Source organism: Pseudoliparis swirei, chromosome 9 (assembly GCF_029220125.1).
Source record: "Pseudoliparis swirei isolate HS2019 ecotype Mariana Trench chromosome 9, NWPU_hadal_v1, whole genome shotgun sequence".
NCBI classification, from domain to species: domain Eukaryota; kingdom Metazoa; phylum Chordata; class Actinopteri; order Perciformes; family Liparidae; genus Pseudoliparis; species Pseudoliparis swirei.
This window is the reverse complement of record NC_079396.1, coordinates 21,706,650-21,733,896: the sequence shown is the minus strand read 5'-3', so window position 1 is coordinate 21,733,896 and position 27,247 is coordinate 21,706,650. Positions and strand designations below refer to the sequence as shown.

The 27,247-nt window shown below is 42.9% G+C and overlaps 3 protein-coding genes across 8 annotated transcripts; all 3 read left to right on the top strand.

The window, feature by feature from the left end:
* Positions 1–321: 321 nt before the first annotated feature.
* LOC130198975 (eukaryotic translation initiation factor 4E type 3-like) lies at positions 322–4,975 on the top strand. 2 transcript variants are annotated; one of them, XM_056422114.1, is made up of 7 exons: positions 322–482; positions 1,391–1,463; positions 2,338–2,432; positions 2,526–2,586; positions 2,669–2,735; positions 2,824–2,979; positions 3,091–4,975. In XM_056422114.1, the coding sequence occupies exons 1-7, from the start codon at positions 322–324 to the stop codon at positions 3,132–3,134; spliced, it is 657 nt and encodes a 218-aa protein (XP_056278089.1). In that variant the 3' UTR covers positions 3,135–4,975. The 2 variants fall into 2 exon arrangements, with proteins under 2 accessions (XP_056278089.1, XP_056278090.1); XM_056422115.1 differs by lacking the exon at positions 322–482 and having other exon boundaries at positions 2,335–2,432.
* A 1,974-nt stretch (positions 4,976–6,949) lies between these two features.
* LOC130199856 (forkhead box protein P1-B-like) lies at positions 6,950–21,344 on the top strand. Of its 5 annotated transcripts, none has more exons than XM_056423674.1 (17): positions 6,950–7,041; positions 8,066–8,138; positions 9,344–9,484; positions 12,826–12,963; positions 13,064–13,153; positions 14,798–14,918; positions 16,439–16,544; positions 16,658–16,765; positions 17,260–17,347; positions 17,681–17,758; positions 17,861–18,056; positions 18,281–18,357; positions 18,475–18,576; positions 18,734–18,861; positions 19,988–20,042; positions 20,143–20,309; positions 20,421–21,344. In XM_056423674.1, the coding sequence occupies exons 3-17, from the start codon at positions 9,359–9,361 to the stop codon at positions 20,584–20,586; spliced, it is 1,746 nt and encodes a 581-aa protein (XP_056279649.1). In that variant the 5' UTR covers positions 6,950–7,041; positions 8,066–8,138; positions 9,344–9,358; the 3' UTR covers positions 20,587–21,344. The 5 variants fall into 5 exon arrangements, with proteins under 5 accessions (XP_056279649.1, XP_056279646.1, XP_056279647.1 ...); XM_056423671.1 differs by having other exon boundaries at positions 17,861–18,062; XM_056423672.1 differs by lacking the exon at positions 8,066–8,138 and having other exon boundaries at positions 6,963–7,041; positions 17,861–18,062.
* A 1,768-nt stretch (positions 21,345–23,112) lies between these two features.
* Positions 23,113–23,738, top strand: LOC130199149 (myoD family inhibitor domain-containing protein 2-like). Its single transcript, XM_056422402.1, has 2 exons — positions 23,113–23,347; positions 23,485–23,738. Exons 1-2 carry the CDS (start codon positions 23,113–23,115, stop codon positions 23,736–23,738), a joined length of 489 nt encoding a protein of 162 aa, XP_056278377.1.
* Positions 23,739–27,247: the final 3,509 nt, after the last annotated feature.

Genomic DNA, 27,247 nt, shown 5'->3' with positions numbered 1-27,247 from the left:
GCGCTTGAGTGCGCGTGTGGCAACGAAAACAGGCAGTAGTTGACACATTGGTTGTTCTTATATCGCGACTAGTATTGTGAGTGAAAGCACGCGCAGACTTTAGTGGCAGCAACTTCTGGCTCGCTCTGCTGCGCTCTCGGTGTCGCGCGCGGGCGTCATCGTCTCTGTTGTTGTTGTGACGGCACAAACCGGTGAAGCGGCCAGCGAGTCAGCAGCTGATCGGGGTTAATTTTACCGATAAGGGTAAAACCGTCTGCACGAGGAGACCTGCTCGCTTTTGTACGCAGTCATTCGGTTTGTTGTTCTTCTCCAGAGGTTACGATGGCAGTTCCAGTAGCTGCATTACAGCTGAGCGCCTCAGCCAGCCCGAGTCTGCTGGAGCACAACATCCACATCAGCGACATAGATTTGGGGAGGATTTCAAGTGACAATGAAAACAACACTCTGCCTTTACATTCTCCGTGGACCTTCTGGCTTGATAGGTACGGTTTTATTGTTCTCCCCTCTATTGTTATGTATCTGTGTAGTGTTAAAACAAAAAAAGGTTTGCTCTTTGATGCTGACCTTTTTAATGAGAACAAAGGAGAGAGCTGACAAATGTGTAAGGCCTGCTATATAAGTGGCCTTTGGCAGAGCAGATACCATTATAGATGTTTATAACAGAGCATGTCTTATTGAATCCCATAATATATTAACATGACAACAAACACTGCTTGTTAATGGTGTCGATGCAGTTTTCCAGTCAAGTTATTTTCTTTGAGACCTACATACAAGTCCTCCACTTGGAAGGATCTTAAAACAATCAAAAGGGCGTTATTATGACTGACTGGCTAAACATAATAGGCTAACTTGCTTTTCCTAATATTCGGAAGAGTCCGTTTGAATTCAGCCTTTGTTTGTAAAATGTTATGAGCATTTGCGTTATTGTTAAAAAAATTAACTAGTTTCACTCCTCTTGCCACGGTTCAGTGAAAAGCTTTTTTCCCCCTGTTGGATTGGCACACATATAATATTGCTTGATACAAAGTTCCCAATTTAATGGTCAGATGTTTGGATACGGTGCTTTCATGATTCATGTTAAGCAATCACAGCAGGTGATGGTGAGTAAGACAAGCGTGATCATCCGCTGAGTGTTCAAATCAGAGGGTGCTGTGTTCTAATGGGGTCAGTGTTGTTTACTGTTTACTGGCTTATTTGTCATCTGATCAGCCCCCCCCCCCCCCCCCTACCTATCTGCTCTGAGGGCAGCTCACTGAGATATTTGTCCGTGTAAAAATAAAAGGACATGTCAAGTAAGAGGACTTGAGATCCTTCACATGCTCGTAATTTTTTTTCAACAAACAGGCATCGTCGTTACATTGAATGCGTGTACATGTTTTGTTTTTGTCAGATCTCTACCGGGAACAACAGCAGCTGAATGTGAGTCCAACCTGAAGAAGATCTACACCGTGGACACCGTCCAGGTAAGATGCTTCACAGTCTTGATCCAAGAGCAGGGCACCGTGTCGGTACATGCTGCCACACTCAGGGGGGTTCGGGGGGGTCAGGGAGGAGGATAGTGTTATTGATGACACATTTCACAATAGCAAGTTTCCTTATTACCTTCGCATTGAAAATGCGGAAGGTAATGTTTTGATCGCCGTGTATTTATTTATTTATTTGTATGCGTGTTATTCTCATAAGTAAAGAAGTATTAAACCGAATCGCATGAAATTTGGTGGGATGATTGGTTATTATCCGGGGACCATTTGATTAGATTTTGGGATCGATCGGGTCAAAGGTCATGGTCAAGGTCATGAAAAGGTCAACATCTTCTTTTTACCATAGCGCGGTCAATTTATATCCAATTGGCATGCAAATAATGCCAAAATGTTCATAATTCAATGCCCAATCTTGTGATATGCGAAGGTATGCGCTCTACCGAGTGCCCATTCTAGTTTACTAATAAAGAGCTTCGAGAGCTGCTGACCATGACAAGTGTGTGTGTACATGGACTCACCTGCTAATTAACATGATATAATAACTGCATTACTGTCCACTGAACTAATTAGCATGGCAGGTTATTTTATATGTGTAATTGTGTTCATGGCAGGCCGTTAAAAGCCACTTTAATAATCCCTAACCACAAGTGTGTTGGATGAGGACTCGCGAATGAGTTTGTGTGTGTGTGTGTGTGTGTGTGTGGTTAAGAGCAATGAGGAAATTACCTTGGGCAGTGATTTTTCGACATCGTAAAACATGGAAAATATTACATCAACAAATGTCTGCACTCCCCGTGCCAGTAGACGTTTCAAATAAAATAACCCGTTTCCTCTCTTCAACATGGCACTGGAGTAGAACTTTTGGAGAGTATACAACAACATACCCGGCGTCTCCAGCTTGCCATTAAGATGTAGCTATCATCTGATGAGAGGAGAAAGAAAACCGCTCTGGTGAGTTGGAAATGCAATTTAGATACATGAACGTATTTATAGCATTTTAAACTGTTTTGTGATTATGTGGAATGTTTGCCGGCTGGTTTTCAGGGAAGAAGAAAGCAATGCTAAAGGGGGAGTTTGGAAGATGAAAGTACCCAAAGAATGCACTGTGAGTGGCACAATCAATATATTTACGTACTCTTTGCTTATTGATTATTTACTATTTCACACATGTGCCTTTGTGTTAACAGTCGGCTGTGTGGAAGGAGTTGCTGTTGGCTACTATTGGAGAGCAGTTCAGTGACTATTGTGCCTCAGGTAACTTTTCACGATTAAGTTATGTGAAAATGAGAATACTGCTAATCCAAATTTGCATTCATGGGATTCTTTGCTCCTTTGCCCACAGATGATGAAGTCGTCGGCGTCAGCGTCAGCGTCAGAGACAGAGAAGACGTGTTTCAGGTGTGGAACGGAAACGCTTCGTGTGCCAACGAGTCGAACATCGTGGGAAGGATCAACGAGCTCCTTCCACAAATACCTTTCAAAGCGGTGTTTTACAAGCGTGAGTATTTTTTTTTGCATGAATTACAGTACATAACGATTTTAAGGATCGATTGACGATGACGCCGTAGAATGTGGAGTCGTCATTGTTCTTTTTTTTGGTTCATTTCAGCACACGAGGAGCACCACGCTTTTGAGGGAGGTCGAAGACATTAGCACATTGGTACGCCTTCAGAACCCTCGATATCTACACGTTTTATTGCTTGCGAACGTGTTTTGGATAATATTTGAAGCAAATTAGTGCGTAGTTGCTTACTAAATGATCGTATTTACCTCAAAATGTAGCACATTGTGATTTTTCAGTCGACGGAATTCCTCATCTTAAGAGCACTGCTGTCATTCATAGTAATATCCAACGTTTTCTTTTGTCCACGGCAAACACATTAGTTCGTTCGATTTTTATTTGTGGCAGTGCTTGTGTGTTTTAATACTTCAATGTTTTTTTCAAATCCTTAACCAAAACAACAGATCATGTGCAAGTACATGCCAGATTTTGTATCATAGCATTTGGCGCCATTTCCTGAGCAAAGACAAAGCTAGGTCTTTGCTTAAAATCTAAGAAGAAAGCAAATATTTACCTGATCAATACAATTCAAGGCTTTTCTAATGAGCAGTTGTCTCTGTTTTGTTGTGTTACAGCCAAAATACGGTTGCCTAACGTAAATAGTTAGTATGCTGTAATGCTAATTAATATAAAAGCAGAAAGTTGCACATTCTTTTTTTATTTATCTTTTTTTAGGATATGAGCGAATTGTAAAAGGAATATGTGACAATAAGATGACCTCAGTACGCAAATCAACAAGAGTAGACGCTGAGAAATATATGCAATAATTTCTATTCTGTAGGATTTGCAGTGTTGTAGTTGTTGTTGTGTTCTATAGCCTCTGCTCCAAATCAAGCACTTTTGTTTCTTACTGTGTGTGAACTGTGATAATTGAGACCAAATCCACTTTGGTTTTGTGTCATGTTTCCTGGTGAATTATAAAGCTGCTTTTTTTTCTTTTTCAAATAGTAACTTGAGATGCGTAGGTAACATATGTGATGTAATATGTTTTTTTCCTCGTTTTTTTGTTATATATTCATCTAACCTGTGTTTAACTTGGATGTGCAAAGCCTACCCTTTCTTTCGATAAAACTGGTCTCAGTAAACAGAGAAGGAAGCCAGAAAAAAAGTATGTGCCACAAATCTCAGTTTCCTTGAGGGATTGCTCGGGGGCCTATTTCAGTGAATTTGTACACATGGTTTGATGCAACCATTGAAGCAGGGTCACATCTGATTTACTATTGCTGCACCAAAACCATTTGTGTCTCACAAATCCCTAGCTTTAAAAAATGTTTTCTGTGGTCATGTTAACTGCTGTATTTGTATCACTGAAAAACATAATCATATGAGACATGTTGAAATTTAGGATAATCAAACGTTTCCCCTGAGTTTGACATACTGTATTAAAGGGAGTGAGATTGACTGGTCTGAATAGAGCATGGCAATTTATTTTGAGTACTAGTACTACTATACTTACACCGTTGAAGGGGTGCTACATCTCGTTTGCATGCTAAGCTATACTTGCAGCTATGGGGTACGCATTGAAACCCACAGAAAGACTGCTGCTATGATTTCTCAATCAAATCAAATGTGAAAGTGTTTTTGATGCTGGTGTCTTGGCTTTGAGTCGCTAATTAAGAATGTTCACTGGAGGAGTTCGTTTTTCAGACCATGCACCTTTGCCAAATGTTCTCTTTATTCTGCTGTAGTTTATGTAATATAAGCACATATTGTAGGATAAGGGAGTACTGTACCCTTGCACATATACAGTTTATCAGCCACTTCAGATTTCAGACCATGTCACTGATTGTTGATCTTGGATGGTGCCTTTGTGTTTACCAGCAGTTCAGAATGTTGCCTGTGTTCAGCATGTTGAAATTGTATATAGTCATGATTCTGTTAGTTTTACACGTGTTTGAAAAATAAATGTGAAAAATAAAGATTCCCGAACTACTTTTTTGTTGTTGTACTGTTTGGAATATTTACTGTATGTGTAATTAGAATATCAATATTGCACTTAAAGCCCCATTATGTAGTTTTTCCCTTTTAGCGCCCCCTTCAGTTTTTGAGGTATTTAACGTTTACTTCAGTGTCGTAAATACCCAGTTACGATAGATGCAGCCTCGCATACACTTGTATTGAGTTGGGATCATGTGTTGTCCTGTATTATAATTATAATTATTGTTATTATTTGTACATGTCACGGGTTATAAAAGGTGACGAGGGGGAGGTGACGCAAGTTTTTCTTTTTTTGGACCGCGCTGACAGGCGGCGGTCTTGTGAGCGGACTCAGAACGGCAGCAATCCGGCAAAGACTTTGGGGACTGTAGGGATCCGGGGATTATACTTCGTTTTGAGTGGGTTTGATTGTTTGTAGTGTATGTGTTCATTTTGGGGGCTTGCAGATGCATTGAATTTGATTTAATATAATAACATTTGGATTTCCGCATATCGACTGTGTGTTTTCCTTTTACGACCATTTGAGCAGAGAGACTTAACACCAGAATTCGCAGATCCGCCCATTCCCTTTTTTTTTGCGTATTGTACTTTTTCCCCTTGATTGAGTTTCTAAGGGCGAATTGTTACAACATAACCAAAAGAATGACAACATTTAGTTGAGATGAAATACCGATCGCGTTTTCAGCCTATATACGTTGTTTTCTAAATGTTTGAATGTGGAGTACGTGTGATCGAATACAATATTGTTGACAACACCAAAAAGCAACATAAAAAAGCTACCCTTATACTGTAGCTGCAAGCGTGGAGTGGCACTATATGACATTGCGTAATCACTGCCAGAAAGCAGGTTTCGACGGATCGGGCGGCTCCAGAATCCTACATAGCGGAGTTATTTCCCCACAGACCCCCGATGGCAATAGCGGAGCCGCAAATCGCCATATTAATAGTCATTGTAGCGGCACAATTTTTTCAAGCTGTTATTTTAAGGTACAATTGTTACATAATGTTACTTTAATGAAAAGCTTGAGATCTTTTAAACCAGTTTTTCTGGAAAAGCTTGAAAGGTATTTGTCCTCAGGCAACTGTTTGTTGGCGGTAAATCCTTCAACGTCTGCTGTTAGATTCCAAGATACACATGCCAACATGAATGTGGTAATATTTAATTTCCAGACGGTAGAGTTTTGCATTGGATCAAATATAAGATAATATATAATGCCACTGTGAGGGATTTTTTTTAACGCAGCAGTCAATGCACACATTTTAATAAATGCTGCTCTTCTTTATGGCCAAATTAACAATATTGACAGTGGATTTTTAACTCGGGCACTGAAAGGTCTTAATTTCACATTAGTTTACGCTTGAGGAGGAATAAACCGTTTAATGGCGGCCAGAAGGAAAATGTCTCCCTCAGGTGGTTGAATCCATGCATAGACATAAGAAATAGTTGTAAGAAGGCAACATTTGGAACGTCAAAACATACCGATTGTACCCCTCGTGAAGGAAGTATTGTCCTTACAATGACTGTCATTATATAATTAAATAAAGATAAGTAATTATTTAAATATCTAATGCTGTACTCTGATCAGCCTGCATTCTTTACTAAACATGTTCACAGTATGGATGAAACTATGAGGAAAATCATGATCGAAACAGATCTATATGCACATCTGGACTGAGGAACCTCCCTGCGTGTGACTATTCTTTTTATATTTTGTATCATGCATCTCACTTTCTTTCTTTTTGTTATTGCATGTTGTTGTTGTTGTTGCATATAACTAATAGATGAATCCATTTGGCGTAAACCTGTTCATTGTATATTCTCTACTAAAAAGGCAGTGTTCCTTTTTTTTGGACAGGGGGGTTATTTCTTTTGGCTTTCCGCCTATAATTTATCTGATCCGAAAGTCTAGCGCGTGACGTCACCTATGTTTACTTTTACATTAGCCACGCCCTCTGCTAGCAACTTGTAGCTAAGCTCGCTACCGAGGAAGGCAGTGCTCTCGACATCTGCTCCTCGGACGCCACCCCGAAAACAAAGTCTGTCCGCCTGCGCACAACTCGGTGAGTAACCGTCGATTCGACCGTCCGCCGATAATCGCCGAGTGTCGCTGGGATTAACGGCGAAATTGCCGAGTGTTAAAAAGCGAGGAGAGACGGCAGAGGAACGTTTCTGAGGAGCTAGCGTGAGGAAAGGTAGCTAGCTTTTGTTGTGCGGTGGTTAAACCTAACGACAAACGCCTCCCGCGAGGCTGGTGGAAAACTGTTCTCCAGGCGGGCTGACATCGGATATTAAAGACGGCGGGTGTATACAACTAGGTTTTCGATATAGGTCAACGTACTAACTTGACCCTCCCCCCCTTCCGTATTCTCCGTATTAATGCCCAGTTTAAAGCCCAAGTTATCAACGCTAACAGCCGACCGCACTGGCTTGTGTTCGCCGATATCGATTCCTTTTGATCTCAAGTCAATGATGGTCATCTCGTAATATATATCGTCAACTAAACTGCCTTTTGTGAGAGTGTAATGTGAGTAGAATGCTTGAGGAGTTGATCGCGGGGTGCAAAATGTGATCAGGACGCGACGTGAGCCGAGTTCGCTTCGGACAATATGAACCTTGATATGGAACGATCGCATTGACCAATTATTTATTGATTAATCGGGCAGAGAAAGCGAAGCCAATGTGTACTGACCAAATAATCAAATAATTGCTTGAGTGCATCATACATTTGTATTGAGATTAAATATGAAAGTGACTTTCATCCATATAAATTGTAATACACTTAACTTTATAACATTGGCCTGATGGGCTGAAAAGTAACGGTGGTGTTTCTAAATTGGTTGTGATATGTCTTTCTTCAGCATTTATACAAGACTCATATTTTAATGCAACGTGTGCGGTGGATTATCATTGACATCATTTGTTCTAGTTGATAAAAAAACGGTGTGATCTGTGGGGGGAAAAACACGTATCGAGTTGATTCTGATGAATTGTGAGAATCTTGTGGATTCCTGTGAAAGCACTTGGCAAAAAGCGGCATTCTTAAGGGAGAGGGGTGTACGTTGTTTACTCTTTTGCTCTTTCTAGGCCCCTTTGCTGTGTGTTTCCTCTACATTCTTTGAAGAGTGATGCCCCTCACTGCCGGAGAGCTGCCCCTGTGGTGAGAACTCTTTTAAAACAGTAAAAATTCACCACAGGCTCATATTTATTTCACGCAGTCTGTAGCCGGGCCGTTTATTATTATTTTTTCAATCCCACACTCTTCAGATCATATCTGTTCTTGAAATAACGCATAATGGAAGTAATGTGGAATGGACCCAGTCACCATCCGGGTTCATACGACCTTAATATCCCTTGACGTCTTCAGAAATGTCGACAGGAAACGGGGCCTTTTGTCTTCAGGACTAATCCTGATCCTGAAAGCAAAAGTAAACGCAGTGGAAACCTCACCAACAAACTGCCTGTTTTGATTAGATATGTTTTAGGTTTACGTTGCAGGAGTTGTCTCACACATTGCTGTCGCCAGACGCAACTTAACTATTCACTCATAATCTATTAGTCATTCTCAGATGCAGGAAACACTGTTTTTCTTCTCTAATTTGTTCGAAGCTGACTGCTGGGGCATGTTTTTGGTCACGAAGGCAAAGCTAATCAGATCATCTGTCCGATGTCGATGTTTGCCGCTTAGCTGCTTGATTGATGAACATATGGATTTGAATATGTGAATGTAGTCGGGCTTATCCCGGAGGCTACGTGGCCGGTTTCATTCGAGCCTTTCTGTGTAGGTTTCCATCTGCTCGCATTATTTGTTTGCCTTCTTTATTTACCTTTGTTTATGCTGCTTAGCTTTTGACTCAAACACGCCCAAGCTGTATACATAAAAGCCTACTTGTGCATTGTACTACCTGCCACAGACGTTTATCGCACCACCTGGTTAATGGTAAATTGTTCCAGAAGGAAGATATGTTTGCACATAAACACGGACCCAGGGCCCCTGTGTTTACAGTAGCCATGGCAGCACTAGGTTATTCAACAAATAGACCGAGCATGTTCCTCTCGCTTGTAGAAGAGAATGTTTGTCTTGGTGGACAGAGCTAGAACAGTGTAGTTCCTCACTTTGAATGCCGGTCACTTTAAAAAAAAAACTTTTGAGACGGGTTGACATGGTGAATGACGACGTCGTTGGTTAGTCGTGTATTGATAGGTCATCTTGGAGAAGGGGCCATATCACGGTGTGAAGTAAAAGGCTTGTCAAACACACCCATGAAGCGGCATTCTGATTGCCTGCCTCCCATATGGCTTTTTGATTGTACTGCTTTATCTGGTTGTCTTCATATGTGTGTGTGTGTGTGTTTCCTTTCTCAGCTCGGTGAAGTCCAGATGCATGAGTCTGGGTCAGAACCAACAAGCCACTTCATTCCAGCCAGTCAGACAGAGAACGGGAATAATAGTGAGAATGAGAGTCGAGTGAGGAGCGGCCAGTCTCCTCCTCCACAGGCACCAAGGGTCAGTAACAAATGAGTTTGAATGGTTTGTCAATTAATTGATTAGTAGTAAAAACAGAAAATTGAGCTGCAGCTATTTTGACAGTAGCTTCTTTGCTTGAGTCCTCTCGAAGAGGCAGAATGGCAAAAACAACAACATCCCAGTCCAGTTGTGCAAATGTGGAGATTTGAAGCTTTTTATGTTTAACATTCCAGTAAAAAAGTATATCTTTGCACTCTGGACTGTTTGAGACGACACAAGACAGTTCAGGATCGCTCCTCGTGCCACCTGCATCGTGTTTTACGGTTCTCTCGCATTGTATTGATGAGATGCATAGCTGCTGGATTAATAATAACAATAATCTCTATTGGCATTCATAGTATATATTTGCTCTTGGAGTTTTTCTGCTCTCACTGTCGTCAGATCTATTCCATTTTGTGGGATATTGCTGATATTATAATTATCCGAAACCTTCAAGATGAAACTATTCTATGGCGGCATTGAAAACAAGGAACACATAGGTTTATGTGTGACAGGCTCCTGGAACGCAACATTTGGATTTCTGACCGTTTAGATTTTAAAACGTGGCCCCCGAGCGAGTGATCGGCCGCCTGCTTTGCTTCACGTGTTAAACCGAATATCTTTTGGGTTTCTGGCTGTTTGTTGGACACGACGACCATTTCCATGACATCCCTTCAAGGTGCAGGAAACTGTGGGGACTTTTTATTAAACAAAACTGTTACTCTGATAGAGCGGATGGGCTCGATTCATGCATAATGAATATAGTTTGTTGCCGTACCGAAGAGGAAGCTTTTTTTATCGGCGCTCTATTAAAGGCTGCATAGGGGCATGTGTAAAAATGTTTGTCCTCGACTTGCAAGTGTGAATTACAATTCGCTACAGTGCATTTTTTTTTTTTTTTCATTGGCGTACAGCTGGTCTGGTATCCACGCGTCATATCTTCACATATGCGTAAACACAGGGCAGACGCCACACACGGTTTTCTGAAAATGTGGGGTACTTTTGTTTAGCTATTTTTACATGCAACGGCATCAATGTGAACATCTCACTTCGACTGTCTCGGCGTCTCGAAACTGCAGCGGTTTATATTTACGCTGAAACGATGGGGGGTGGGGTGTTGTTGAAGGGGGGAGGGGGGGGGGGGTCGCAGCTCCTGCTGGGCGGAGGGATCAGCGGTATATTGTTAGTTGCATGCTCGCGTCGCGTAGGTTAACGACGCTCTTAGGCAGCCGGCGATTGCCGAGCAGCATTTTTTTTTTCTTTTTCCCGGCGCTCAGACAGACTATCAGGTTTGTCCAACTCATTCTGTGTTTCTACTAGCAGGCTATTTGTAATCCATTTTTTAAAATGTTGTGTGTTGTTAAACTGTGTCGATGAAAACCATGTCACATGTCTGGTGATTGTGTGGTGTCATTTCATATGTTTCAGATCTCCTCTCATTCAATCTTTCCTTGAGTGTGTTGTTTGCGAGGGACACTCTTTCCCCGGGCCACACCCATCAGGGCATGTTGGTAAATTTGATATCTCACAAGGGAAAGCAGAGGGTGTTCGCTTTTTTTTTCTTTTCCTTCCAGCGTTCCCATTTGCCGTCAAGTCATCTCGGAGTTCACAAGACCAGTCTTGCGGGAACAGATCTGTGTTTACACTCAGTCGCTCGCTGGTATGACTCTCAACAATAACAACAACAGAAGATGTTTGGACTTGCTGGCTGCCATGGCAACAGGGATTAGGCAGAGGCTGTTGTTGTGTTGACGGTGTCCACAGAAAAACAGAGAGAGGGGCCAACTGGCTCTGTTTGTGGGATAGACCTGTTTTCATTGCTTCGGTGGCCACCTCTGGAGCATTGGATTTCATAAGAACGGACGAAGTAGGAGGCAGTCATCTGTGATTGTTAGCCCAAAGCCTGTGTGAAACTCACTGTCAGTTTGTTTACCCGATTCAAAGCAGACTCTGCTTTGGAGAGAAATGTTTGTTTGTGGTTCAGGCCTTAATTAAAATATGAATCTCAAGTTCTGTTTTCATAAACAGGCTCTGTATGCTTTTTTTTGTATTCATTATTTATACGTCTCTGCAATTTTGATTACTCTGTTTATGTTTACTGTAAACATCCCCTGAGCCGTGGGGCTCGACGGTGTGGGGGATGGTGTGGTAATTGCTGCGTGCCTCGCAGAGGATGTTGTTGTTTTTGCGGTTTGGGTTGTTGTTGTTGTTTTGATGGAGTTCTAGTTCCCCCGAGACATCCGATGTTGTTGTTGTTGTTATGTTCATTTTCAGCAGAGATGGCAGGAGGGCCAAGTTCCTATTTCTAGCTTGACCGCCCAACTGAGAATAATAAATCAGGAGTAACTAGATGTTAGCGCTTCTATTGGATGAGGAGGCGTAGGAGTCGAGCTGCAACTATGAATTGATCAATTGTCCACAGAAATGTAAGTGGCAATTATTTGTGTCGTCGACTGGTCGCTTTAGTCATTTTCGTAAACCGCAAGGACGAAGGGAACAATCACTTTTACATCGGATAACATGTTGACGAGCGCGGACATGACCCGATTACTGCACAGCTCTGGGACAACAAATGCATGACGGCATTCCTACTTTCATTTGCTTCCGGGTGTTGTGCAAGTCACACTCAATCGCTCCTCTACTTTCCACCATATTAACACAAGGAAGGTTAGTCGGTCTGACTTTAGAGCACTGGTACTGACGGTGCTATTGAGGTGAGAGAGCAAACTCCTGAGCGAGAGGGCATATGATTTGTGTGTGTGTGTGTGTGGGGGGGGGGGGGCAGACAAGAAACCTACTGTCCAGCTGTGGGGACGTGTTGAGAGCTGTTTGTTTGAATTTCAGTTGAATTTTGGATTAAATTAACGTGGATACAAGGATTCACCGCGACAAGTTTTCCTTTTTTATCCTGTCACGCTGCTATTCCTTTCCAAGGTTGAGTGTCTGTGTGTCTGTGTGTGTGTGTGTGTTTTTCTTCTTAAAATCACTGCTTGAATCTCTGTTTAAATACGTAGATGACAAAGCAACAAGGTTCCTCCAGCAGAAACAAAACTGTGACCTGGAATCCTAACCCCCCCCCCCCCCCCCGAATTAAAGAGCTACAGTTTTCTCGTTGACATGCAAAGGCACTGTAAACACATGCAGCCCAAAGAGATTGAATGAAAGTAGCTTGTATGTGCACACACACACACACACACACACACACACACTCGGAGCGGCATTCCCTGTGTTTTATACGGTCGGCTATTCCGCTGTTCCTTCTAAACCGTCAGAGCGTTTCTTTTGCGGCGTGTGGATTTGAGCTAACTTGTCGTTTCTGTTGCTCTCCCTCCGTGACGCAGGTTCCAGTGTCAGTATCTATGATGACCCCACCAGCAGAGGCCTCTCAACAGTTGCAGCAGACCCCACAGCAGCAGGTCCTCAGCCCTCAGCAGCTCCAGGCGCTTCTCCAGCAGCAGAAAGCCCTCATGTTACACCAGGTACCGGCCCGACGCTTCGTTGTCGTTTTGTGTACATCAGCCACATCGAACACGCCGCCTTTATCTCTCGTCACTCTCTATTCCCTCAACATTTCTGCAGCAACAAATTCAAGAGGTCTTCAAGAATCAGCAAGAGCAGTTAAATATTCAGCTTCTTCAACAGAAGAATGCTGGTATTGTGAGTCAAGAGGTAACCCTTTCTTCTTTGTTTCCCCCCCCATTGCAACATATCATCCCTATTCCTGTGATGTATGTTGCATTTCCATCTCTTTCATCTCCTTTGGTAAAGCGTCGCAGACGTGCTTGAAAAGTGCCTCCTCTGTAAAATATATCATTGAAAATGCGGAAGGTTATGTTTTGATCGCCATTTATTTATTTGTATGCGTGTTACACTCATGACTAAAAAAGTATGAAACCGAATCGCGTGGAATGATTGGTTATTATCCGGTGACCATTTGATTAGATTTTGGGATCGATCGGGTCAAAGTTCAAGGTCATGAAAAGGTCAAAATCTTCTTTTTACCATAGCGCGGTCAATTTTTATCCAATGTTCATAATTCAATGCTCAATCTTGTGGTATGCGAAGGTATGCGCTCTACCGAGTGCCCGTTCTAGTTTATTTATTTGTATGCGTGTTACTCGCATAACTCAAAAAGTATTAAACCGAATCGCATGAAATTTGGTGGGATGATTGGTTATTATCCGGGGACCATTTGATTAGATTTCGGGATCAATCGGGTCAAAGGTCAAGGTCAATGTCACGAAAAGGTCAAAATCTTCTTTTTACCATAGCACGGTCAATTTGTATCCAATTGGCATGCAACTAATGCCAAAATGTTCATAATTCAATGCCCAATCTTGTGATATGCGACGGTATGCGCTCTACCGAGTGCCCGTTCTAGTTAATAACTGTAGCAGTATTCATCATGCAACCAGGATAATTAATTCTTCAATGAGGGGCAGGTCTGATTCAGTTCAATAGGACGAAAGCTTAAATGACCAATTATGGTAACCTGTCATTCTGGAATATCACTTTGAAAATGTCCAGTTCTCTGTGACTAACACATGAACTCGCGCGCATGTACTTGCGTGATATCATCAATTCACGGAAAGTAGGCACTTGGCAAAGTGCACGAGGCAGCAGGTGTTGGAGACAAAGAAAATAATTGGATGTGCTCGAAGCAGAAATGTGATAAGATAATAAGCAGCACCCGATGTGATTCCTGCTCAAATAGATGTTTGTTTCGTCTTTAAATAGCTGACGACGAGGGCTAATGACATCACTTTTGTGCGTGGAGTGATTGATGGCGCCTGCCTTTTATGGTCAAAGAGACAGAGATTCATGCGTGCCACACTTTTTGAACCCTCCCCAAAATATGTCCTCTGTGATACTCAGGGTCCTGCACGTTTCTTCATCATACCGTCCTAGAATTGATTCATCTCGGAGAAACATTTCAGATTTAATTCCCGTCTGAATCAAGCTGTGGACGGAACTAAAAAAACAGCTGTGTAACTAGCGGGTACAAGTGCAATATTCTAACCGTGCAATATCCCCACATAACTTTCTTCCGCCTCTCGAAATGTGCAATATTCCCATATAACTTTCCCCTCTTTTCACAATCCAGGAACACTAAATGTAACATTTATTGAGAACTTGTTTACATAAACACTACAAGTGTACATATTACCACCTTCTGTATCGACTTTTTATATTTAATATTTTATTATTTTTATTATAGTGTGTTTTTATGTCCTAAACTGTTCAATGTGAATTCCAATGTGTCTGAACTTGAGGGCGTTTACTGACAGCTGTTGTGTCGTCTCCGTCTCCCAGTTGACCGCGCAGCAGATTTCCATCCAGCAGCAGCTTCTTCAGGTGCAGCAGCAGCATCTCCTCAACCTGCAGAGACAAGGCCTGCTGTCGGTCCTGCCCACCAGCACCATGGCACTCGCAGGTATGCCGGAAACCCTTTGAAAACACTCTCGGGTAGCGACAGCGAGGCAGCGGCCGATCGCCGGGCGTCGCGTGAGAACCGCTAGTACGACCAGATTTAGTCTCTTTATGTGGTCCAGGTAAAAAAAATGTTTTACTCGAAATAAATCTCATTTGATAAAGACAATTATCTTGCTTGACTCTGCAATTGAAATCATAGGCTGATATAATTCTAGATGTATCATGTGGTGGAACGAGCAGGAAGTCTCTACATCTTCAACCGGAAACTAAAAACATGTCTTTTCTGACTATAACTTGAATAAAAACAGAGTAGCACTTCAGTGGCCCTTACCTATGGTATTACTTATGATATTACTTATGGTATTACTTATGGTATTACTTATGGTATTACTCATGTTATTACTTATGGTATTACTTATGGTATTACTCATGATATTACTTATGGTATTATATTATTACTGATGTTATTACTGATATTGCTTATTTTATTACTCCTAGTATTAATCATGGTATTACTCATGAAATTACTAATGATATTACTCATGTTATTACTTATGGTATTCTTATGGTATTATGTTATTAATGATGTTATTACTTATGTTATTACTCATGGTATTACTTATGGTATTACTCATGGTATTATGTTATTACTCATGGTATTATGTTATTACTGATGTTATTACTCATGGTATTACTTATGGTATTTTTGTAGTTTGGCTTTATTGAGGAAATGTTACTTTCTTGATTCTTGTTGTTCTGAGTTTGTAGATAGATAGATAGATATATACTTTATTAATCCCCAAGGGGAAATTTGTCGTAGCAGTAGCAGCACCAATAAACCAAACTGTACTCGTGGTTGAATGCAGTTATTGAAAGTAACTTTGGTTAACAGCGTCTGCCAGATGACGTGTAATCATATAGCCGAACAATATCACCATTCAATTTAAATTGGATGCTATCAGGTCACGCTACAATATCGATATCAACATTAAGTTTTTCACGTTGAACCGTTTATTTCAACGTATTTTAGAATACTGACTCGTTTTTTGTATCGATGAAAGTGGCCTCCGTGACAAACACCTCACGGTTCAACATCATCCTCCAAAAATATTATCATAAAGTTGAATCGTTGATGTGTCGGACTGAATTAATTTTAAGTTCGCTGCACCTTAATAAGCTCTCTAAGTTTAAAAAAAAAAATATATATATACACTTTTATTAATCCCCAAGGGGAAATTAGTTCTCTGCATTTAACCCATCCTTAGTTATTAAGGAGCAGTGGGCTGCAGTGAAGCACCCGGGAAGCAACTGGGGGTTCAGTGCCTTGCTCAAGGACACTTCGACTTGCAACTAATGGGGAGAGCGGGGATCGAACCCACAACCATGCGGTTGCAGGACGGCCCTCTTACCCCACTGAGCTACAGCCGCTCTTATGATCTTAAGCCAATTTGGTTTCGCATTACAAAGTCACTCATGCAAACGTAGTGGCACTCCAACGGTTTGTTGCTATTTGCATTTCAGGCTGTGAGAACGGCAGCTTCCTGTCTGCCGCTGGCGACGCCAGAGAGTCCTGCAGTCAGCAGTCCACGGCCAACGGTCACCACGCTCTGCTCCAGAGGACGGAGAGGTGGGCCAATGACAGCGAGCTTTTTAGTTTCCACGGATCCCGCCTCGAGACGGTTGATCCACATGTTGCCTCCCGAGATGCGTGATTGATGGTTGGTTGTGTTCTGGTTGCAGAGACTCACTGGAGGAGAACACACAGAACAGCCACGCGCTGTATGGGAACGGGATGTGCAAATGGCCGGGCTGTGAATCTGTCTTAGGAGACTTTCAGTCATTTCTCAAGTGAGTGGTGGAACTGCACACCATGATGTTGTGTGTGTGGGTATATATATATATATATATATATATATTATGCATTTGGGGTCTCTAATTGGCCGCGTCAGCTGCTGGCTGATTACCAATCAGCAAGCCGACGAGGCCAATTAGAGACCCCACACCTGCCACAGTATATATATGTATGTATGTGTGTGTTTATATATAGGTGTGTATAATATATATATATATTTGTATATATATATTTTTTTATAATTCTTATTCCCTGCATATTTGCACACAATTTTCATTATTGACTCGCAAAGACTATTTGAACTGAAAGTAATTTGAGATGAGTGGCATAAATTAGTTTTCTCAATAGATTATTGAAGGGAAAAGGAAAGACCGCTCTGACTGCAAAATGTGACATTTTAAATAATTCCTGATGTCTAAATATTCTCTTTATCTTTTGCTCTTGGTCTGTACAACTTGATTATGTCGTGATTATGACTGCTCGTCTGCAGACATTTGAACAGTGAGCATACGCTGGATGACAAGAGCACGGCGCAGTGCCGTGTGCAGATGCAAGTGGTTCAGCAGCTGGAACTGCAGGTACGCATCTCTTTTTATTTCCTTTTTTGACGAATATTTCTCACGACAACAGGAGACGAGACGTCTTTTGATTCATTAAGAGTGCTTAATTTTACGTGCATAACCCAACTACTACTAAGTAGAGTGATGTATTTTATTTATTTTTTTACAAAACTGAAAAGTGACACATTTTAGCAGCGGCGCTGTGTTTTTCACACCGGGGACGGAAACAGAAGTGATGTCTTCAGACGATTCCACTTTTTTTTCGAGATTTTTTTTTTCTTCGTTTGACACGCGCCGCCAATTCACCAACTCTCCACTCTTTCTATTTCCGTCTCCTCGTCTCTCTCGCAGTTGAGGAAGGACAAAGAGCGACTGCAGGCGATGATGGCTCACCTGAAGTCCTCCGAACCCAAAGCCGCGGCGCCTCCCGTAAGTAAACCCGCGCCGACGGGTTGAGAACACACGTCGTTCCGCGAGCGCTCGCTTTGTTGTCGTCCCGCGACTGAAGCGCTTTTTGTTTTTCCCTTCCAGGGGAATCTGTTGCCTCACGTGTCCTTCTCCCAGGCGACGTTGCCCAAGGGCTCGCCCCCGATGAGCCTGTCCCAGAGCGCCACGGCTCCGTCCACGCCCCTGACGCCGCGTTCCGACTCCCCCGCGGTCCTCACTCCCAATAGCATGTTCACTGGAACCCCCGTGCGGCGGCGGTACAGCCGCTCGGTGAGCCAAGGTAACGGTGAGCTCATGAATCCCAACTTCTTCTTCTCAACAATGACGCTTATAATCTCACTGGGCCACGGGGGGGTTAAAAAGGGGGCGTATTTTCTTATTTATTGTATATATTTATTATTCTGCTTCTGTTTTTCAGTGTGGGGAAAAAATTAAAAAAATGTTCTTCTGTTTGTTCTGTATCTGGTTATGTTTTGAATATTTCTCGTTCGTGTCTTTCCACAGATATAGTTGATAATAAGGAGTTCTACTTGAGCACAGAAGTTAGACCCCCATTTACATATGCGTCTCTCATAAGACAGGTAACGTGTACTTTGCTCTCATTAAAACGCCGTGACGCTGCCTCCTGCAGCAGATCTACTTTATTATCGCCATAATTCCTCACACGCCGTTTTCTCTTCTCTTTTTTTTTTCTCCAGGCGATATTTGAGTCGCCTCGCACTCAGCTGACATTAAATGAAATCTACAACTGGTTCACAAGAAACTTTGCATATTTCCGGCGCAATGCAGCTACCTGGAAGGTGTGAACCGTGCTGCGTTTGGAATTTATTAGAAAATTAACAGTGGTCTCTAGAAACATTTGCTTGTGTTTTTTAAAATATATTTGAATGTACACATGCGATATACTCGAGGCGCGCGTAAGATGTCCTGATGCGATTCCTCCCTTTGATCTTCCAGAACGCCGTCAGACATAATCTCAGCCTCCACAAATGCTTTGTGCGTTTGGAAAATGTGAAGGGAGCCGTGTGGACCGTGGACGAGATCGAGTTCCACCGGCGGAGGCCCCAGAAGACGGCGGGTAACGGGTACGACGCCAAAACGCCGCGTGTCCATTCCACACATAACTCTGAGTCGGATAAGCCTGGCATCATTGACCTTCGAGCTCCACCTAATAAATACACGCACTATTTACTGTAAGCAAGTTCCATAGGCTAACTCTGAGTGTGCTACAAACAAAATCCCATTTTGCGTGTTCGCGGACGCGCCTTCCGCGAACAAAGTCAAATTCCACATAACCTGACTGGTTCTGAAACCCGAGGCGACGGAGAATCGACGGCGACCGTCAGCCTGTCACTACTTGTGACTCAAAGTTTGAACATATGTGGTGGCTGTTCTGAAACAAAGGGGCCTGGAAGTGCCGTGTGTGTGTTGGCAGGCGCTCACAGGGCCGGCGCCGCTTGAGGATATCCGACTGAGCCGCGTCCTCTTTGGCGACGCCGGTCGAGTCTCGGCACATAATGCATGTTATGATTATGACGGGTGCAGATTTACCTCCTTGAAAATCTTAGTGTGTGTATATATATAAATACACTACCGTTCAAAAGTTTGGGGTCACTTAGAAATGTCTTTATTTTTCAAAGAAAAGCACTGTTTTTTCAATAAAGATAACATTAATCAAAAATACACACTATACCTTGTTAATGTGGTAAATGACTATTCTAGGAGGAAACGTCTGGTTTCTAATGAAATATCTCCATAGGTGTATAGAGGCCCATTTCCATCAACGATCACTCCAGTGCTCTAATGGTACATTGTGTTTGCTAATCGCCTTAGAAGACTAATATCTCATTAGAAAACCCTTGTGCAATTATGTTAGCACAGCTGAAAACAGTTATGGTATATTTTCAATTCATTTAATAAATAAAAGTGAGTTTTCATGGAAGACACGAAATTGTCTGGATGACCCCAAACTTTTGAACGGTAGTGTATATATATAATTAGCTTTTGTCGTTTAATGCAAGACATGTCTCTGAGCTCCCAAAGGGGGGTAAAAAGATCTGTTGTAAAACGACTCCCTGTAAAAGGGTTTTAAATCTGGATTTCATGGCTCCACACGAGGTATTGTGTTAAAAAAAAAAGGAAAACAAAAGGACACTGAAAAACAGTTAGTAAGTGAAGTGTAACTTTTTGTTTTCTTCTATGTACTTCTAGGTCTCTGCTGAAGAACTCTCCGAACCATCAGAGCTTAGCCGGGTCTGCCGCTCAGGTTATTACATAATAAGTCAACATATACGCATGTAACACGTCGCGGCCATATCTGTTGTGCGTCGCTGCGGTGTCGTCACGACAGTGTTTGACCATTCCAGAGCGGCCTTCTCGACGGCAGCAACTCCCTCTACAACCCGGCCTTCATGGGCAGCATCCCGTTCCACTCCCTGCCTCATGTCCTCCAAGAGCAGATGCACGGAGTCCTGGCCAACGGATCCGGATACCAAAGCGACAGCAGCGCAACACAGTCCCCTCCTCAGGCTTTGTAAGTGTCCTTTAGTGCCCAGCTGTGATTGGATGTGATCACGTGACCGTGGGGTCACTCGGCCTGATTGCACGGTGTGTGTGTGTTGTGTGTGTGTGTTTCTCAAACCAGCGTCAAAGAGGAACGGGAGGACGAGGAGATTTGCGACGGTTATCCCTACGAGTCCCCGGAGAGCACGGACGAGCTCGGCCACAGCCCGGAGATGCACCACGGCGACGACGACGACGGCAGCCCGGGGAGGCCGAGCCTTCACATGGACCGCGTGCCGTCTCTCTGACCGCGAGGGCCACATCCGCCGCCGCTGCGAGGCGGCAGCAGCCTCACTCGCAGCCGGTGTGACTTTGTATTCCAAACGTTTCCTAAAACAACCGCTTCATCTACTTAACCAAACACTCTCTTCTTTGGGGAATTTATTTTCATTTGTTTTTGTCAGCATTTCTTATCTGTTGTTGTTAATCTAGCTTGTGAGATCACAAAAACACACCTGTTCATGATTTGTCTTATTTTCTATATATATATATTTATATACACACATATATATATATACATATATGTGTGTGTGTATATATATATACACACACACACGTGTGTATCTGTTTCACGCGTATGTGTATTTATATTTATATATATAAATAATGTGTGTGTAAACAGAAGGACCATGATGAGCAGAGAAGCCAAAGGAAAAGGAACATTGATAGCACTTCACAATGAAACGTTTCCCCCTTCTGTGCAGCTCCATCATGCTCCGTCGGGGCCTCGCTACTCGATTTTATTTTAGTCGTCATAATATATGAACATTTGTAGAAGAAATAAAATGTTCACTGTCTACGTGATCTGATATATTTGTATTTAAGGTAAAAAAAATCAATTGAGAAGAATGTGTCGCTTCTTTATACTTGTTGCCCACCCACGCCCGCCACAAACATTGCTGGATTTCCGCTCTAACTAAGCTTGTCAGAGTAGAAAATATAAATTTACCATAATTGTAAAACAATGCATCTTTATGAATAATAAATCCCTCATGAAAAATGTGAATTGTGTGCGTGTCTCATTGTGACTGGTTACGGCCCCAGCTCTCCCAGTCAACAGCAATGATTTCCTAATGGAAGAAAGCAAATGGTCTGAATGGTACTGTGGCTATGTCCGTTTAAAAAAAAAAAAATTCTAAATTCATCTGCGTACTGTCAACAGGCCACCGTGTTGTTGGGGCAACATGAGACATTGCGGTAAAATAATTGTGTATAAACTTTACAGTCCCGTTATCATCCGACATTATTTACTGTATCCTGGTGTTCGACGAGTGGACCCGGCTTGACTCTATTGACGTGATGCCGTAATTGAATGGATCTCGTATGCATTATGTATCAATATGATCTGTAGTTGTGCTTCCTGATTGGCGAGTATTGATCGATGTGGAGTGTGCTCACAATGTGGGTGTGTGCATGACGCCGGGGGGTGGGGAGGTGCACAGTTGCAGATGCTGCCGATCACACTGTTGGATACTTAACCAGTACAGACAGGTAATCTTAAAAAGAAGAAAAAACATTTGAGAGAATTATGAATGAGTGATGTGTTTTGTTCATGTACAACTTTAGCATACGGACACGTTTCCTGCATGGTTATTGAACTTGACGTGAAAACAGGCTGTTGCAATAGTGACTTATTGCCGTCTGTCAGGTTATCGAGGTCGTTATGATTCTGTTATTAAGGCAGCGCTTTGCATTTGTGTCTCACTCTATATGCTCTTCCATAAGATGACCGCTCATTTAGATCTCCCTGTGAATAATCTGGATGGCATCGAGCTCGAGAAAATAGAGGACCGCGAGTCTGATGGTAGGTTGTGTCCTCCATGTCTTATCCGGCTGAATACTGTTCAGGTTAATTTATAGATGCATCTCAATATATACTAAAATAAAACCAGTGTGATTGATGTATGCATGCCAATTGCTAATAGAGGAGTATATTTTCACACTGTATATTTTTTCCTCCTGCCCGATTTGGTCCAGGAAACTAGATCCATATAAAAGCTTCCAAATCAATAATCTCTCCTCGCTGAAGTTTTTATTGAGCAAGCCTCCTCCATTATACACTTGAGGTCTCACCTCCCTGTAATACTGCATGTTAATGGTGCTCTGAATTATTAAAACTGCCTCATAGAGGTTCTGAGTAACTTATCTAACGGAGACTAAATTTATATAAACTACCGTTCAAAAGTTTGGGGTCATCCAGACAATTGTGTGTCTTCCATGAAAACTCACTTTTATTTATCAAATGAATTGAAAATTTCATAGAAAATATAGTCAAGACATTGACAAGGTTAGAAATAATGATAACTATTTGAAGTATTAAGGTTGTTCTTCAAACTTCAAGCTCAAAGGAAGGCCAGTTGTATAGCTTATATCACCAGCATAACTGTTTTCAGCTGTGCTAACATAATTGCACAAGGGTTTTCTAATCAGATATTAGTCTTCTAAGGCGATTAGCAAACACAATGTACCATTAGAACACTGGAGTGATAGTTGATGGAAATGGGCCTCTATACACCTCTGGAGATATTTCATTAGAAACCAGACGTTTCCACCTAGAATAGTCATTTACCACATTAACAATGTATCGTGTGTATTTTTGATTCATGTTATCTTTATTGAAAAAACAGTGCTTTTCTTTGAAAAATAAAGACATTTCTAAGTGACCCCAAACTTTTGAACGGTAGTGTAATTTTCTACCAACAATCTTTACTCTTAATGTTTTGTTGTTGTTGTTGTTGTGTCATTTTCTCAAAGGCAGCGTCCCCAAGCTAGTGATGGACAACACACCCAGAAAGATGGCGGGCAAGCTGCTCAGTGGGGTATGCAGACTGAGCACCATAGCGGAGCAAGAACCCGACAAGCCGGACCCCAATCCCAGCTCCCATGATGCCCCGGGGGCCGGCGAATGGGCCGGATCCGGCTTCTCCGTGTGTCCGGACAAGTTCAAGAGCAGCAGCAGCAGCAGCGGCGGCTTTTCCTCCGAGGAGTCGCACCAGCCTGCGAGCGGAGGTGTCGTTCAACTCTACTTCCATTGAGAAGCTCCATCTGTACGCTTATTAACGACGTCGCTCATCGTGTGTCGAGTTAATATCTCCTCTTCTTGTCGCTCTTCTCTTCTCTCATCCCTCCCTCTTCGCCCCCACCAGATGAATGCGCGGCGCTCCTTCTCGCCTGTCTGCATTGTCGTTTCCGCGAGTTCAGGGTCCTCCTCTCGGACACGTGCGAGAGGGCCGTGAGTTGCTGTTTCCCCTCCTACAAATACATCATGGCGTCCAGTGACCAGGGAATGGACTGCTGCAATTACAAGCTGGAGCTGGACTGCAACTGCTGCGGCTCGTGTCAGGACGTGGGAGAACTCATCGAGCTGGCCATGGAGATCTCAGAGGTGTGCTACCGCTGAGAGGTCGCCGAGAACGCGACGCCGAGATCGCGACGCCGCGTCCCCACGCGTTGTGAATGTGAAACCGCGAGTGCGACTCTCCTGTTATTCAAATCTATGCCCGGCTGCATTGCTAAGTTGTTGGTTTTTTACAGCGGCCTCGTGTGGAATCCCACATGATCTGTCAGCTTCAAGCAGGTAACTACTGCCACCCGGTGAAACACTGCAGAGTTGGTTGAAATGATAAAAGATGGAAATAGCTCATCCTCAGGGGGGATGGGAGGGGCAGGAGTGTGTGTATTTTGAGCCGTTTTCCACGTCCTCTTCACTGGCATCCCGTACGTTTCCGTCCTGCATGAATGAAAGGAGACATTCAGGGTGCACGCTTTCAAATAACAAGATTCACGAGTTACCAACCGAGTTTAATCCGCTCCAAGTGATCCGGACATGGATTCGACATCAAGGGGAAGTTATCGGGCGGTGAGATGTAAGGGAGTGCAAATGGATTCATACTATGCATGAAAAGGATTGCTTTGGTAATTTATAGTAGGAAACAGTTTGTATATCTAATATGAATTGGTTGACGTGTTCAATGCCATTCGACAGGAACCCGACGAGGCCGCTACCACACATGAAGTTCCATTTTGAGCCGCATAATAGCACGCTCTCTTTTTTTCTTCTTCTTCTCAAAATATGTTTTCCATCATAATTTGTTTCCGGTTCATTGGTCGGTCGGCATGTTCACACTCTATACGTCCACTGAGGGGGGGGGGGGTGATAAACCTTTCTATTTCGGCTGCTGACACTCGCATGTGAAACACGTGCCGGGCGAAACACCCGGCGGCCGCGGCCCGGTCGTACATTCCACGCGTATGATTGGTTGCGCCGGTGGACGGGGAAGCTGCACGAGGAGACCGGTCGCGGCGCTAGCAGCTCCTCTGCGGGTCAGTCGGGGTTATCTCGCTCCGAGCGTATCCGGAGGAGATCATTGACCTTTGAATGCGTTCGACCATGTTGCACTACTTTTCTATCGTCGGCTTGTTCTCCGTAAACAAGTCTTTTCTCTCTCGGATGGAATCGGTGTGGAGGACTGATGATCTGGCTCGAGCAAAGCGCCGTCCTCTGCTGTGACGAGAGCAATCAGTCGAAGTCACTCAGCAGGCATGGCCGGCTGCTTAGCCACCTAGCTTGCTAATTTCGCCACGCTTTCGTGCCACCTGTTGGCGCGTATCAAAATGGGATGCCTGGTAAAGGAATCATTCAGCCAACGAGCTTCTCGCGTTCCCTCCTTTCCGCCGGGAGGATTTATTCTCTGATCACACGTAAAATACGAGCTCGCACGCGGTTGCAATCACAGCGGGAGTCCTCTCCGGTCAACACATGTTGAAAACTCCAAAACGACTCTCCAAGCAACCACATTTCGTGACGTCATCCTGACCTCGGCCCTTCCCCCAGGTAGGGGGCCCTCGCCCCCCCTCTCTCATTGTAACAACGCGATAACAAGCGTGTGTTGCGTTTGTGTGAGGCGAGTAGGCCCACCTAGCTTTCAGAAGCAGTCATAATATGTCTTATCAGACACATATTCCATCTGCTATCAGCTACGTGATGTTATTCTGAATTTGCAGGAGCTTGAAAACAACAGTCCCTTCACTGGTTACCCTTTCAGTTCAGCTACTGCGTCAATATCGCTAATGCTAATCGCTAATGCTAATCAACCGCATGGGTGGTTGGGAAGGGGCTTCAACCAGTAGGCCTACAGGGCACAACTTGAGGATTGAAATAACACAACAGAACAACGTATGGGGTTCAAATGAAAAAAAGAGGTTTGGGGTTTAGTGATTTTTAAAAAGAGTTTCAGCAGTAAAAGCAAACCTCATCTCTCATATGAAGGCAGATGTTAAAGGTGCTAATCATTTATGAAGCGAGTGGTTTCCCGAATGGCCCTGATGCATGTGGTTGACCAAAACAGCAACCACGTGTGTGTATGTTGGAGGGCCGGCATGATCCTGATGGGCTGTGGGAGGAGCCACAGGCTCACCTGTGATGTCTCGTTGACTCATCACAGGTGAGCCTGAACTGAATCCACAAGCAGTGCTCTGATAGCTACCTTATGTTAGTTAACTGTTTTAAAAAGTAAGTTATTCTAATAAGGGACACTTTTTGGTTGATTTCAAACTTCCATTTGAGTGGAAACGATTGAAATGTGCTCAGATATTATCAGTCCGGAGTCCTTTTGTTGACGCACGAGCTTCGAGTTTTCGGAATCGTGCAAATTTTTCCTTTTCAGTTGCCTATACAAAAGTTTTTTTTTTAAACCATAGTGCAGCATTGTTATGCAAGAATGCAAATGTTTGAATTTTGCATATCATTTCATCAGTGGGCCATAGGGCTCGATCACCTTTATGTTTCCTCCTCCTGAGTTATTTTAAGTGAAAATCTTCACAAATCTAATTGTACGGTTTCACAGTTCGATAATGCCCTGTGTTTTGTTGGTTATAACTGATGTATTGCTTCTGTATGAATACATTCTAACTTTGAGTTTGATAATTAGGATGTTTAAGATGTGTACAAGCATGAAACAATGTCATACATCTTTGTTTGTGTAATAAATACAGACCACAGAGTTCTTGTCAAAATAAAATCGATTTTCAGAGGAATCTCCAGGCCCACTGCCCCTTATTCTGGTGCCTCATGTCCAAAACGTGACTTCCTTATAGATTCAAGCCCTCGCCAATTAGATGACACCTCAAAGTAAATATGTTTACCTCACTGCCAGACATTTTTAAAACACTGTTGTGGAGAAACCCAAAAGGCAACGAATAAACATAAAAAAATAAGCAGACTAATGTGAATTTGGCTCTCCCTTCTTCTGAATATGTATTAGTTATCATGTTGCCCACACAAGATGATCCTTTGTGTGCACAAGCTGTTGCCTTATTCGCAGAAGTACAAGAAAAAAATGTTTTTAAAGAGCCCCCCGGGAGTTCCCGAGTAGCAGCATCAAAGACAACAGTATCTTCCTGCTTGGTTTATTCACAGGATTTATAAGAAATGGAGGCAACCAAATGTTTATTGACATGGATAACGTATCCCGAACAAGTCTCTCGAAGCGGGTTTTCATAGCGCACTGAAATGGCCGAAGCTCTCGGCGACAGAAGCTAAACACAGCTATTGGATGAACATATTTCTGAGATTTTATACAATGTATTTGAAAGTTTTGGAGAATTTCAGCTTGTTTGCTCCAACACGATGCAGACGGGTCTGGTTGACGAGGCACCGACCAACCCGTCTGGAGAAGAAGCAGAAGACTAAAGGTCAACTAAGCCGACTGCTCCAAAGAAAAGGATTTGGAGAGATCCTAAACTTTCCAATAAAGCCATGTTTTCCTTATTCTTTTTTATTTATAATTATGTGTAAATATATAATAACACTTTTACATTTTCATCCTATCTGATTGCACAGGTCTTCTCAGCAGAGAATGTGTTAACATATATGGAGGCTGCAGTATCAACAGATAATGAATGACAATT

Bases quoted from the DNA above. Each gene is read 5' to 3' on its own strand.
- LOC130198975 (XM_056422114.1), top strand. From the start codon at position 322: ATGGCAGTTCCAGTAGCTGCATTACAGCTGAGCGCCTCAGCCAGCCCG. The intron at 2,736-2,823 runs GTAACTTTTCAC...CTTTGCCCACAG, and splicing joins CAGTGACTATTGTGCCTCAG to ATGATGAAGTCGTCGGCGTC. The intron at 2,980-3,090 runs GTGAGTATTTTT...GGTTCATTTCAG, and splicing joins CAAAGCGGTGTTTTACAAGC to CACACGAGGAGCACCACGCT.
- LOC130199856 (XM_056423671.1), top strand. From the start codon at position 9,359: ATGCATGAGTCTGGGTCAGAACCAACAAGCCACTTCATTCCAGCCAGT. The intron at 18,862-19,987 runs GTACGACGCCAA...ATGTACTTCTAG, and splicing joins CAGAAGACGGCGGGTAACGG to GTCTCTGCTGAAGAACTCTC. The intron at 20,043-20,142 runs GTTATTACATAA...TGACCATTCCAG, and splicing joins TAGCCGGGTCTGCCGCTCAG to AGCGGCCTTCTCGACGGCAG.
- LOC130199149 (XM_056422402.1), top strand. From the start codon at position 23,113: ATGGACAACACACCCAGAAAGATGGCGGGCAAGCTGCTCAGTGGGGTA. The intron at 23,348-23,484 runs GTGTCGTTCAAC...CGCCCCCACCAG, and splicing joins GCACCAGCCTGCGAGCGGAG to ATGAATGCGCGGCGCTCCTT.